A 12,556-nucleotide genomic window follows, 5' to 3' on the forward strand; every position below is an offset into this window, starting at 1 on the left:
GAGACCCAGGTTCTGTGAACAGCGTTTTGGCTGCCGCTGCTTTTGTAGTGGTCATGACTAGAGGAGTACTTTGGACATTGGCCCCAGGAGGAGCCCAATGAAGTGTAATGTGGAGGAGAGAGGTGTCTGCATTACTTATTGAAACTAGAGGTTCCAGATAATAAAGATGGTTGATGTTGAACATGTGCTCTCTCAAGATCACCTGAACATGTGGCATTACATGGCCTTTTCCTGGGTGAGTGGGGAAAATTACACCCCTTTGCCTTCAACTTGGCATGCACTGTGTTCTGAAGAATTTCTTCTCCCTTATTGCATCTTTACCTTTTCCTAACTTCCCTCCAAGGACTAATCCCTAATGTATGTAGATAGTCCAAATTCTAGAGGAGCAAATGTCACCTCAGATCTCCAAAAAGATATTATTCTGCTGACATCTGATTCTTCTTTGACTCTGAGAGGCTGTATGTCTTAGTGCCACTCTGTCTCAGTCCTGCTTCTAGTCTCCTTTTGAATTGGCCATACTCTGCAGGTTTTTCTGGTTCTTCTCAATAGCAGCTGAGAATGGGGGCACTGTAGAATGGGGGAATCTGGAGAAACTCTGCAGCCTTTGCAGAAAGGTAAGGGCTGTTCTGCTAAAGTCTCTTAGTGTGTTTGTCTTTCTCTCACAGGCAGCCAACACTGAAGAGTGATGAGAAGCCTGTGGCCAGTGTTCGTCCTGTGCAGTCCACCCCCATCCCCATGATGCCCCGGCATGTCCCACTGGGAGGCAGTGTAAGCTCTGCCTCCAGCACAAATCCAGCCATGAACTTCCCGATCAACTACCTACAGCGAGCGGGGGTCCTTGTGCAGAAGGTGGTCACCACAACAGGTTGGGAACTCCTAGGTCCTCTTCCAGGGCTGCCTATCCCTTTTAAACTTACTTTGTTCATTCAGGAAGTATTTATTAAACACCTTTTATATTCTAGGCCTTATTACACTGGCACTGTGGGTAAAAATAGAGAAGATAGTCCCTGATCTTGAGGAATTTGCATTCTAATGGAATATCTTAAGAATTCTAACATGGAACTGGGTTTTTTTAAATGTGATATGTAGGATAGACACTGTAGAGATTGTGGAAATTTCACGGGAACACAGAGTTGGTCTGAGAGGTGTGAATGTGTTGAGTCCTGCCTGACTGTAGGGTCAGCTGGGTATAAACTGTCAACTTCCCTAATTAATTAGAATACCTGAATGTCACTTGCTTCTTTCTTTGTGAGTTTGATGTGAATTGAGCATGGTGGGCCAGTGGTAGGAGGCTGGCAGCCCGTCTCTCTCTGCAGTTGGTTCTTTGGGAAGGAAAGCATTTCATGGAGCTGTTTTTCATCTTATTACCTAGAAATATTCATGGTACATAAATTTGAATAAAAATACCTTAGATTTTTGAGTATGAAAATAATATGTGTCCATTATAAAAAATTGTGAAATGACTAAAGACAAAAAGCGAGCCCCTTATAATCCTACTTCTGCTGATTCTCAAACATACGTTTTATTCTTTAGTTAGGTGTGGAGTAATGCCAGCAAGGAAGAGGATGAGGCCACTTTTGGAGCCTAAAGTGATGTGGAGCAGATGGATTCAGATGGCTTAGAGAGGAGGACAACAAACAAATATAGAAATAATCATTTGAACTAGAACTTTTTCCAAACTAAAACTATGAATTTTTAATTAAATCAAGGGAAATTGATCAGAAAGATGATCAGATTTTTTAAAAGGTTCTCATTCTCACAGTATTCTTTGCTAGGCAACTGTGAGAGGAGGCCCTGCTTGCTTCTCCTCCCTTGGTTCAGACCTCTGCTCCACTGAGAGGCTTTAGGGAAGCCATTGAGGAACAGGGGTAGACACGGACTTTGCATCTTCTTCCCTTCTCAGTCAGGTAATCTAAATCTGAGGTCTGTATCTTCACTAGATATTGTTATTCCTGGACTCAACAGCTCCACAGATGTACAGGCGAGAATTAATGCTGGTGAGAGCATTCACATCATCCGTGGGACGAAAGGTAAGAGCCCGACTACAGGGCCCATCCTCTACTTTTGGTTCAGAGTGTGGGACTGGGAAGCAGAATAAATATATATGGCCTGAGCTAGAGGGAGGATAGGAATCGTCCTATGTAAGAATGTCACATGTGGAGGGAGCATGAGAAGAAGCATTTCTAGGAGCTTAGCAGAGTTGGGGTGGGCCCAAAAGAGATCTGTCTGTGGCTTAAAAGAAGAGTGTTAGGGTCTCTCCATTCCTGTATTTTTGTCCTTGTTTTTATGGAGAATCTTGAGTTGAGTTTGAATAGACACCATGTTTTGTATCAGTCACAGTGTGTTGATAGTGATGCTATCAGCTAGAAGTGCCTGGGTACGACCTGGTGGTGTACTAATCATGGCAAGCCCCCACAGACATTTCCCAGAGCCAGTGTGGTGACTGGACTGGCCCTGTGGTTCTTACTGTGATTGCATGATGCACCTCAGCAGCAACCATCAGTGGACTTTGAAAAAACAAAGTTTATGACTCACAGGTCCTGGTAGGTGCACAGCACCCCAGGGCCACACAATGAGTTTATGGGTAGAGAAACGGGGAGAGAAGGCCTGGGTTTCTATTAGGATCCAGGAGTTGGGGTGGTTAGAGTTTTGTGGGTTACTCTTTATTGGTAAATTTAAAACGTAAGAGCAGGAATTAGGGAATGGGAAAGGAAAAGCAGGGTCACTCAGGGTTCAATTTTCTGAGTTACTCTGGGCTTTCTAAAAGGGGAACTTCATGGGTAGGCACAGTCTGGTTCCTTATCTACTTGTTTAGTTAGTAGCTGTCATACAGGTGCAATTGGCTTATTTGAGATAGATGCGTTTGAAGTGGATGCCCTGTTAAACAACAGCTTAATGCCTGGCACTTACACTGCACACAGGGAGACCAAAAGTGGAGGGAAAGAGCTGTGGAATGGGTTATTAGCTAACATGTATGTTGCTGTGTTGTCTTACCCACTTGCCCAGAGTGGGGTGGAGGTCTCAATTAGGAAATGTATTGGGTAGATAAATTAGTATCTGTGGGTTGCATGACAGACATTTTGAGTGTGGTAATTTAAAAAGTCCACTGCCTCTGTCCTGCTTATAGACTGTAGACGGAGATGAGATTACTGGAATGAGAAGTCTGGACTGGACATTGTCAAAATGCATTCTGAACCTATCATTCATATCAACCTTTACGACGAGGCTCCCTGAGGCTATTTAGCAAGGAGATTTTGCCGTAGCTTCTGTTGGGTCAAAGTACCTTTTAGGCTCAGGGAAAAGATGCCATGAAGTACATGACCCACAGAGAAGATTATACCCAGCCTCCTTACCAGACTCTTCCTAGCCTAAAGCATGGGTCAGCAAACTATGGCCCATGGGCCAAATCCAACCTGCTTGGATTCTGTAACTGTGAGCTAAGCATGGGTTTTACATTTTTAATTGGCTAAAAAAAAAATCAAAAGAATACTGTTTTGTGACACCTAAAAATTATATGAAATTCACATTTCAGTGTCCCTAAATAAAGATGTTTGGAGCACAGCCATGCCCAGCTGTTTTCAATCTATAGTAGCAGAGTTGCGTGGTTGTAACAGAGACCTTTTGGCCCACAAAGGCAAAAATATTTACCAGCTGGCCCTTTAAGAAAAAGTTTGCTGACCTTTAGCCCAGAGGCAGCCCTGACCTTCCAGGAGATTGATATCAAAAAACAGAGAAGGTAGGGTTGTGCCCTATGGGAACAGAATGCTGGTCTTAAATTATTCCTATCAAGGTAGAAGAAGGTGTTGAGGCAACGAGGCTCCTTCTTCCCAGATTAAGAGGACTCCTGCCAGAGTACTTCATCCAGAACCAAGGCAGCCAGCTTACTCTCTTTCACAGCATCCTGTTTATTTTCTCCATTGCATTTCATCTTTCCTGATATTTTCTGGTATCATTGTCTCTTTCTCTAGAGGTTGAGCCCTGTGAGACAGGTCCCTTTTCTGTCTTAACGTTCTTCAGTGTCTACAACAATGCCTCATAGTCACACAGTCTTATGGAGTAAATGAATAATACTGGGTCCACAGTTCAATCGGTCCACTTGTCATTTCAGGGGATCTCAAGAAAGGGCATAAGACCTAATTTTATAGCTGGTTTCCCAGCCCACGATGCCTAGGCCTGGGGTTCCCAGGGTTGGCTGATTGTGTATCTGCTTCTAGCAGCCTTCCTCCTGTTTTTTGTTAGGGACATACATTCGCACCAGTGATGGGCGGATCTTTGCTGTCCGAGCAACTGGCAAACCGAAGGTCCCAGAAGATGGTCGGATGGCTGCCTCAGGTATAGGGCTTCTACTTTCTATTGACCTGCATGGCATTTGTTTGTTTGTTTGTTTTGGTTTGTAATTAATTAATTTTTTTAATAACGTGTATATAGTTCACAATTCAAAAGGTTTAAGAGGGGTAAAGTGAAAAGTAAGTTTTGCTCCCCCCACACTCCCAGCCATCTATTGCTCCTTTCTGAAGGTGCTACTCTCATTTGCTTTCTTCAGAGATACATTATACATATACTTGGTACAGGAATGTGTGTGTGTGTGTGTGTGTGTGTGTGTGTGTGTGTGTTAAGTATACATATGTAATTTTTCTCTGTATTTAAAAAAATTTTTTTTTTTATATTTATTTTTGAGAGAGAGAGAGAGAGACAGAGCGTGAGTGGGAGAGGAGAGGGAGACACAGAATCTAAAGCAGGCTCCAGGCTCTGAGTTGTCAGCACAGAGCCCAACACAGGGCTCGAACCCACAAACCGTGAGATCATGACCTAAGCTAAAGTTGGACACTTAACCAACTGAGCCACCCAGGCATCCCATCTCTGTATTTTTATTTTTTATTTATTATTTTAAACTTTATTTATTTATTTTGAAAGAGAGGGAGAGCTTGAGCTCAAGCAGGGGAGGAGCAGAGAGAGAAATCCCAAGCAGGCTCCACACTGTCAGCGCAGAGCCTGACAAACCCACAAACCGTGAGATCATGACCTAAGCTGACATCAAGAGTCAGACGCCTAACTGGCTGAGCCACCCAGGCTCCCCCTCTATATTTTTAAAACAGATGCTAACTTACTATACTATACTGTTTATTTTTTCACTCACTAGTGTATCTCAGTACTTGTTCCTTACCATTTCTTTAGATGTGCCTTATTGAAGGTGTACACAGGATGCTGTTAGATGGGTATAACACAGCGCATTACCGAGATCCCTGTCCTTGGACATTTACATTGTTTCACTCCCCTCTTAACAGTACTGGTTCATAGTCATGTGGGTATGTCTATAGGATGAATTCCTAGAAGTGGGATTGCCAAGTCAAAGAGTGTGTATGTGGCACATTAACAGTGTTAGGAACTCTGTCCAAGTTCCCCTCTACAGGAGTGCCTCTCATCTATCCTTCCTCTGTGGAGTATGAGCACTAGACTGCTCTTGCTTCCAGCTTTTATTATGGAAATTTCCATACCTCCAGACAAGTTGAAAGAACAGCACGGTGAGCACCCATGTACCCTGCATCTAGGTCCAGTGACTGTTACTGTTCTCATAAACTTTCTTCTCTCTCTCCCTTCCTATTATTGGAACTATTTGCAAATAGTGCTGAAGATGTCGTGTCATTTTACCTTTTAAGTACTTCAGCACACATCTCTTAAGAGTAAGGACATTCTCCTCCTAGCCACAACACCATTATCACATTAAAAAGCTTAAAACTCCATAATAGTACCTGCTATCTAGACTATATCCCCACTTGTCCCCGTTGTCTTTCATGGCCATGGATTGGGTTTTGTTTTTAAACCAGGATGGACCTTTTTTTAAACTTCATTTTCCTTTTCCCTCCCATCTTGGTCACTGGCTGTCTCTGCCCCCAGGAAGAGTCCAACTTGTTGCAGAAATGATCTCTTAGCTTTTCATATTCATTATCTCCTAGAATTCACTTTGGTCGAGTTTCACAGATTGGGTACCTGGGGTGTAGAGAAGTTATATGTCTTATCATAGACTCGTTTCCTAGATCAAAGGATTTCTTTCTTTGTGACTGGGAAAAGTTGACTGGGTGATGTTTGGATATCAAACTCTTTGAATTTGGGGGACCACAGGACAAGGGTTTTTTTTAATGGAATTTTTCCTATACTCTCCTTCTCTCCCTGGCCATTTTGGTTCTCAGTTACCTACATTTTATCCCCAGGTTCCCAGGGGCCTTCTCTCGAATCCACAAGCAACGGCAGACACAGTGCCTCATCACCCAAAGCCCCCGACCCCGAGGGGCTGGCCAGGCCCGTCTCTCCAGACAGCCCGGAGATCATCAGTGAGCTCCAGCAGTATGCAGATGTGGCTGCCGCCAGGGAATCCCAACAGAGCTCCCCAAACTCCAATGCCGCCCTGCCTGGCCCCCCGGCTCAACTCGTGGACAGCAGTGCTGTTCCTGGGACAGCTCTCGGGACTGAGCCTCGACATGGGGGTCATTGCCTCAATAGTTCCCTCTTGGTGACCGGCCAGCCCTGTGGTGACAGGAACCCAGTGTTGGACTTACGGGGCCATAAGCGAAAGATGGCCACGCCACCTGCTGCCCAAGAGTCAGCCCGCCGGCGGTCCAGGAAAGGCCACCTGCCAGCCCCCGTGCAGCCGTACGAACACGGGTATCCAGTTTCTGGCGGGTTTGCCATGCCACCCGTCTCCTTAAACCATAACCTCACCGCTCCCTTCACCTCCCAGGCTGGGGAGAACTCCTTGTTTATGGGCAGTACCCCCTCCTACTACCAGCTGTCCAATTTGCTGGCAGATGCCCGCCTGGTGTTTCCAGTGACTACTGACCCTCTGGTGCCAGCAGGCCCCGTCAGTTCCTCCTCCACGGCTACCTCAGTCACTGCCAGCAACCCCACCTTCATGCTCAACCCGTCTGTTCCAGGGATACTACCCAGCTATTCACTCCCATTCTCACAGCCACTCCTGTCCGAGCCGAGGATGTTTGCGCCTTTTCCTTCCCCTGTCTTACCCAGCAACCTTTCACGGGGCATGTCTGTCTACCCAGGCTACATGTCCCCACATGCAGGCTACCCTGCTGGCGGCCTCCTCCGGTCCCAGGTGCCTCCATTTGACTCTCATGAGGTTGCTGAGGTGGGCTTCAGCTCCAATGATGATGAGGATAAGGACGATGATGTGATAGAGGTCACTGGGAAATAGCTGGGGAGCCCCTCTCCACCTCACTCGGGGCCCCCCAGCAGGTTGCCCACCAAGCTGAAAGGCAGCAATCTGGGCTTTCTGAGAATAGGGCACTTGGCAGGAGGGGAAAGGAAGAGGGCAAAGAAAGGTGGTTGACTGTAGTGGCAGGGCTCTGTTGCTGTGTAACAAAAGAGGCAAAATAATCCAACAGAGCAGCAATAGCGGGAAATCAGGGACCCAAAACAGGAATGAAGGGGCAGGGCAGCCTGCCTCTCTTCCTGCCTGCCTTGCTTATGCTGTGTGCTTGCTTGCTTGCCATCTGAGTGTAGAAGCTCACATCCCATTTCTGTCTTTGGGAACATTCTCTCCCAAGAGAGCTGCCTTACTGGGTGACTTAGCTTGGCCTGGAGAGGGGAGGGGAGGGAAGGAGGGTAAGTGAAGGAGGGTGGGCAGGGAGAACAGAATGAGATTTCATATGGAGTCTTTCTGGGGGTGGGGGGGAAGAAGCAGACCAGGTGTGTGTGTGTGTGTGTGTGTGTGTGTGTGTGTGTGTGTGTGTACGTACGTATGTACTTGTATGTAACAGAGCAGGGGTGGAGGTGGGAGGGGAGGGTGGGAGGCACTAAGCGGGAAACTAAAAAATGAATTTATCTTTTTTAAAATGGAAATCAGAGTGTGTTGGTTCATGGCAACTATTAGTATCGGGATGAGCCCAGGAAAAGAGCCATGGAACCCACAAGTTTCCTTCTGGTTGGGTGAAGAGAAGGCCCAGCTAATCCAAGTCCCTGGTTTTCAGAGCCACATTTATTTTAGAATTTGGGGGGAATTATGAGAGAAAATGGGCATTACCAATCTCTGTCTCTTTCCCCAGTGGCTGTCTCTGAGCAGATTTCCCTTCACAGGGTGTGAGATTGTATGCAGAGGCTGGGAGCGGGGGGGAACACTGTGTTGTGTGAGCAAGAGGTCATGCAGTTGTGGCCAGAAAAGACCTTCTTCACAAGGATGGACCTGAGCCCCCAACCTGCCTATCCTTGTGGCCTTTCCTTTCCTTCCCCGCTAGAAAGCTCCATGTTAATTTATTTCTTATGGGCAATTATTTATTATTTGGACTTTCCATGTGTCTTGTTTTTCTTGGGGGGGGGGTGGGGGCGGTTAGATTTTAGGAGGGTAGGAGATAGGAAGGGAAATGTTAATATCTCCCAGATCCCATAGCTGCTGGTAAACAAGTCCCAGGTAGATGGTGAATTGACCAAGGAAAGAGAGTTAGGCTTGACCGAGGTTTACACTAAACAGCTGTTTTCGGGAAATGGCCTCTCAGGAAGACCAGTGAATCTTGTGACTGGATAGTTAGTGCAGGTGAGACTCATTCCACAGAGATTGAAACTTGGGATCATGGAGTTTGCCATTGGGAAGTCGGTGACCCCAAATTTGGAGCTGTGTCCTCCTGGGATGACTTTAAGGTAGGCTCTCTATGCTGAATAGTGAAGCTCTGCATAGGTGACTGCTGGGTTGAGAGAATAGACTGCTGATTTCCTATTAGGAAATGTCTTGGCCTCCCCAGCCTGACAGATGATCATTGTGGCCTGGTGTCTGTTATCTCCATCCTCTTTGAAGGAACACAGAGCAGCCCTTCCTCTGTAGGAGCCTTAAGTCTGGCTTTTGTCTTAAAAGAATACATCAGTCATTCTGGGTCTCCTCTTTCTTGTTGCCAGTGGCAGAGGAGGGGGTATCTAGTCTTTAAGCATAAACACTGGCTGTCTTCCTATTGGCTCTTTTCCCCCCTGCTACTGAGACTTTGCTAGGCAGTTCTTTATAAAGAACAAACCTGTCTGGCTTTAGAGTTTTGCCACCTATTCATGGGTCCCCACTGGGCAGCTGCTGCACCTGCCTCTTTCCAGCCTTGGAGGCAGCTTAGCCAAGTCTCCCCTAGTAGTAGTTGCTTCTGCAACTCTTCTGACAAGTTTGTTTCCATTGTTAGAGGGCTTTAGCACATTCTGGGGTATTGTCCCCAGAGAAGAGACAAGGAGATGGCTAATGGGGGTGCATGCATGCATGTGTGTGTGTTTGTGTGCTGTCCAGTTGCACCAAAAGTGGAACTTAAAGAGCTTTCTCTCTCTGTTTTCATAGGTACCCTATCAGACACTTAGCTCTCCTACTCATAGAAGCCTTAGATCTACAATTTAGCTATGCAAATTATTTTAATAATTTTAAAATAGCAGTTCCAACCAGTGCTTTCTCTTTCAGAGGTATCCCAAGAATGATGGTGAAGGGACTCAGTTGGAGTGAGCTCTCAGATTTGAGGCTGGTGCAGTAGGAGCGAGCTAGCCTGGATCTCTGATTTGCAGAGCACACTCACAATCTGGGCTACAACTGATGCCTCTAAGGCCCCCAGAGCACTGGGATGCCAGAGGTGTGTGTGTGTGTGTGTGTGTGTGTGTATGTGTGTGTGTGTGTGTGTGTGTGTGTGTGTGTGTGGTGTTAGGGAAGGAGGAATATGTCTGTGCTTACCTCTAGGAAATCACAGCAGCAGGCTCTGAGAATCTGGAAATTATCAGCAAAGAATTGAAACCAGTCACTGGAAGGATGGGCCTTTGAAGGTACCAGGAAGTGAATGGGTATTCTGAGAGGCAATACATACCTGCTCTCTACCCACTGATTCCAGGGGCTGGGTCTTACTTCAGGTCAGAAGAGGCAATAGTTTGGGGAAGCTGACCTGGCTAGAGAAGCCTTTTTTTGATATGTGCAGCTTATATTGTATAAAGGCTATGGGGTGGGATCATGGGAAATTAGAATGCTACCAGTTTCATGTTTGGGGTTTTTTTGTTTTTTAATCTGAAAAAAACACTTTTCTGCTATCTCTTTATGTGTGCTGGTAGGCAAGTGTGCATGCACATCAAACATGAGCATGTGTGTGAGGGAAACAGGAAATGTCTCAGAGCCTAAGAACCATGTTTTACAGCCTCTTTGATCAGAAACACTTGGTGGTGGCTTTCAACCACCATCTAGGCCTGAGTGACGGGAGGATGGTGATAATGGGTGGCGGGGGGGGTGGGTGGTGGGGAGGGATGTGCAGTGGATCAGGCATCTCAGCATTTTCCCCTCACCATTGTCTTCCAAAGGATGTTTTCAAGGACCTCTCAAGCTTGATCCATCTGGCTTAGTCTGAATCCTCAGCCTAGGGAATATAGTACTACTTAATGATTCAGGATTACCATTTGTAATGATGTTCAATTTTCTTTTCTTAATATCTTTGTGGATGAAAATGGAACCAGAGACAAAGTAGCCATTTCAGTAAGAAAGTAAATGAACCATGTTGGATCAGATCATTGGATATCTGCCAAGTTCACACCCCTCGAGTTGTGCTTTTTGAGCATCTATCTCTTCACCTCCTGACTTAAGGAGAACTCTTTCTGGTCCTTGGAACTCTCTTCTCTAGGAATTAGTATGTGGTATCTCTGTATATACTTGTGATTCACAACTAAATATGAAATTGCCCTCTCTAGGGCGTGAAGCAGTTAACTGGGGTAAAGTTTTGCTGATAGGTTGAAACAACCAAACTTTAGTGGTCTGGGTGGGATGGTCACTCCCAAAGCTGTCAGCAGAGCAAGGCTGTCTCAGTCCGTTTGAGCCTGGCATTGCTGTGGCATTGCTCTGGAACCGAGTCCTCATCCCATGGGGAAGGTCTGGGGGTTATACATTCCTTATTCCTAGTGTTCCTGGCCATGACCCCCTTCCTCCTGCTTCCCAGTTCCCTGTGAGTCCTCAGAAGACCAGTCTCCCTTCTGAGTCATGGCCTCCTGTGCACCCAGATAAATCATTCTTTCCCCAGCAAAACTCTGAGATAAGAGCTCTTTCCCCCAACAGACCCCCAGGAGACTTTCTGGCCCTCCTCTGACTTGTTCCCAGGAGATCTGCACCTCAAGGCCTGAGAATGCTGCGCTTTCCATCAGCCACCGTCAGACTCTGTCCCCTCCTACTGACTCTTCTGCCCTATGTGTTCTGATGTGACCCCTTCATGTCTCTTCTGTGCCACTAGCTTGGCCCTAGGCCTTTTATGAATACCAAGTCTTAACGATGAACTTCCCGAGCAGGCAGTGGCCAACTTACTTCTTCATTCTTCAGGGACCTGAGTCTGCCCCTTTCCTCTCTCACAGGTTGGTTGGATATAGTAATCCAGTGCATTGGGAAGAGGTAGCCAGGCAGGCTGTGGAGTCTGTAGTGCAGAGGGCTTGGGGAGATTTGGGTACTCTGTTACCACTACTGGGATGATATTCAGAAGAGGGGACCTCATACTGTGACCTGACCCAGGACCCTTCTCTGGAAGAGAGCTCAGCCCAGGGGTGTGTGTGTGTGTGTGTGTGTGTGTGTGTGTGTGTGTGTGTGCGCGCGCGCACGTGTGCATGCGTGTGCGCGAGAGAGAGTGTGCATTCGTGCATATGGGTGTAAACTGTTATCTGGTTGTGTTACTCAGGGTGGGCTGGGGACTCACGGGAAAATTCCCCCTCAGCCTGCCCAAGACTGGTTTTATCCTGTACCCTCTCCAGAAGGGTCAGGGGAAGGGGGTCCAGGTGGGTTGAGGGGGTCGCAATGGATAACCACTAAGGCCACACTGCTGCCGGGAGGAGTTGTGGGGGGGGGGGGGGAGATATGAAGTGGCCCCAGGGACCTGGCACCTGGCTTTGGTTTTCCATCTTCTTTCCTCAGGACGCCCCCTGAGGCCTGGGACCTGCTGCGCCTGGCTTTGAGGAGCATCTGTGTCTGGGTGCTCCAGCTGCTGGTGTGATCATGGGCTTCCCTCCTCTCTCAGCAGGGCAGGTGCTCCTGCCCCAGAGACTGGGCAACTGGCTGTTTCTATGACGTATTTATTTTTACTTGTGTTTCATGTCACTTTTTTAAAAAAGCAAACAGAACAATTGTAAGTCAGTATAACTGCCTATCAGTTTTCTTTATTTCTCTTTTTGTAAAATAAAATTTAAACTCCAGAAGGCAGTGTTGTTTGATCAAGAAATTGTCTGAACAGCTGGCTGGCTGACTGGGTGGTGAAAGGGATATAAACTTAGAGTATAGTGGGCACTGGGATGGTACTTGGTGTGAGTGGGGTGGGGGAGAGAGGTGGGAATAGAGGGCAGACTGCTGGTAGGCTCTTTGTTGCAATGGGGTTCACTAGGCTTTTTCTGCCTTTGCTCACCTGAAGAGGACCGCATTTCCAGGCTCTAGATGAAACATCGAAACTGACTCAGAGTGGCTTAAAGCTAGATGATCCTCAATCATGGCAAGTCCTGCTGGGGCAACCCTAACCAGACTGCGGGGGATTGGGGATTGGGTGCAGCATCAGTGCCTTCAGAGAATGGGAGATGACTGGTGGCAGGGTAT

At 46.9% G+C, this 12,556-nt stretch overlaps 1 protein-coding gene across 8 annotated transcripts in view; it reads left to right on the top strand.

The window, feature by feature from the left end:
- RAD54L2 (RAD54 like 2) overlaps nt 1–7,599 on the top strand; it is a 112,639-nt gene extending 105,040 nt beyond the window's left edge. For all 8 annotated transcript variants that reach the window (XM_042929524.1, XM_042929520.1, XM_042929516.1 and 5 more), the window contains 4 exons: nt 666–865; nt 1,941–2,030; nt 4,240–4,332; nt 6,210–7,599. In XM_042929524.1, the coding sequence (XP_042785458.1) occupies nt 666–865; nt 1,941–2,030; nt 4,240–4,332; nt 6,210–7,204 (1,378 nt within the window). In that variant the 3' untranslated portion in view covers nt 7,205–7,599. The remainder of the gene's footprint in view (nt 1–665; nt 866–1,940; nt 2,031–4,239; nt 4,333–6,209) is intronic.
- The last annotated feature ends 4,957 nt before the right edge of the window (nt 7,600–12,556 follow it).

Source organism: Panthera leo, chromosome A2 (genome assembly GCF_018350215.1).
Source record: "Panthera leo isolate Ple1 chromosome A2, P.leo_Ple1_pat1.1, whole genome shotgun sequence".
NCBI classification, from domain to species: domain Eukaryota; kingdom Metazoa; phylum Chordata; class Mammalia; order Carnivora; family Felidae; genus Panthera; species Panthera leo.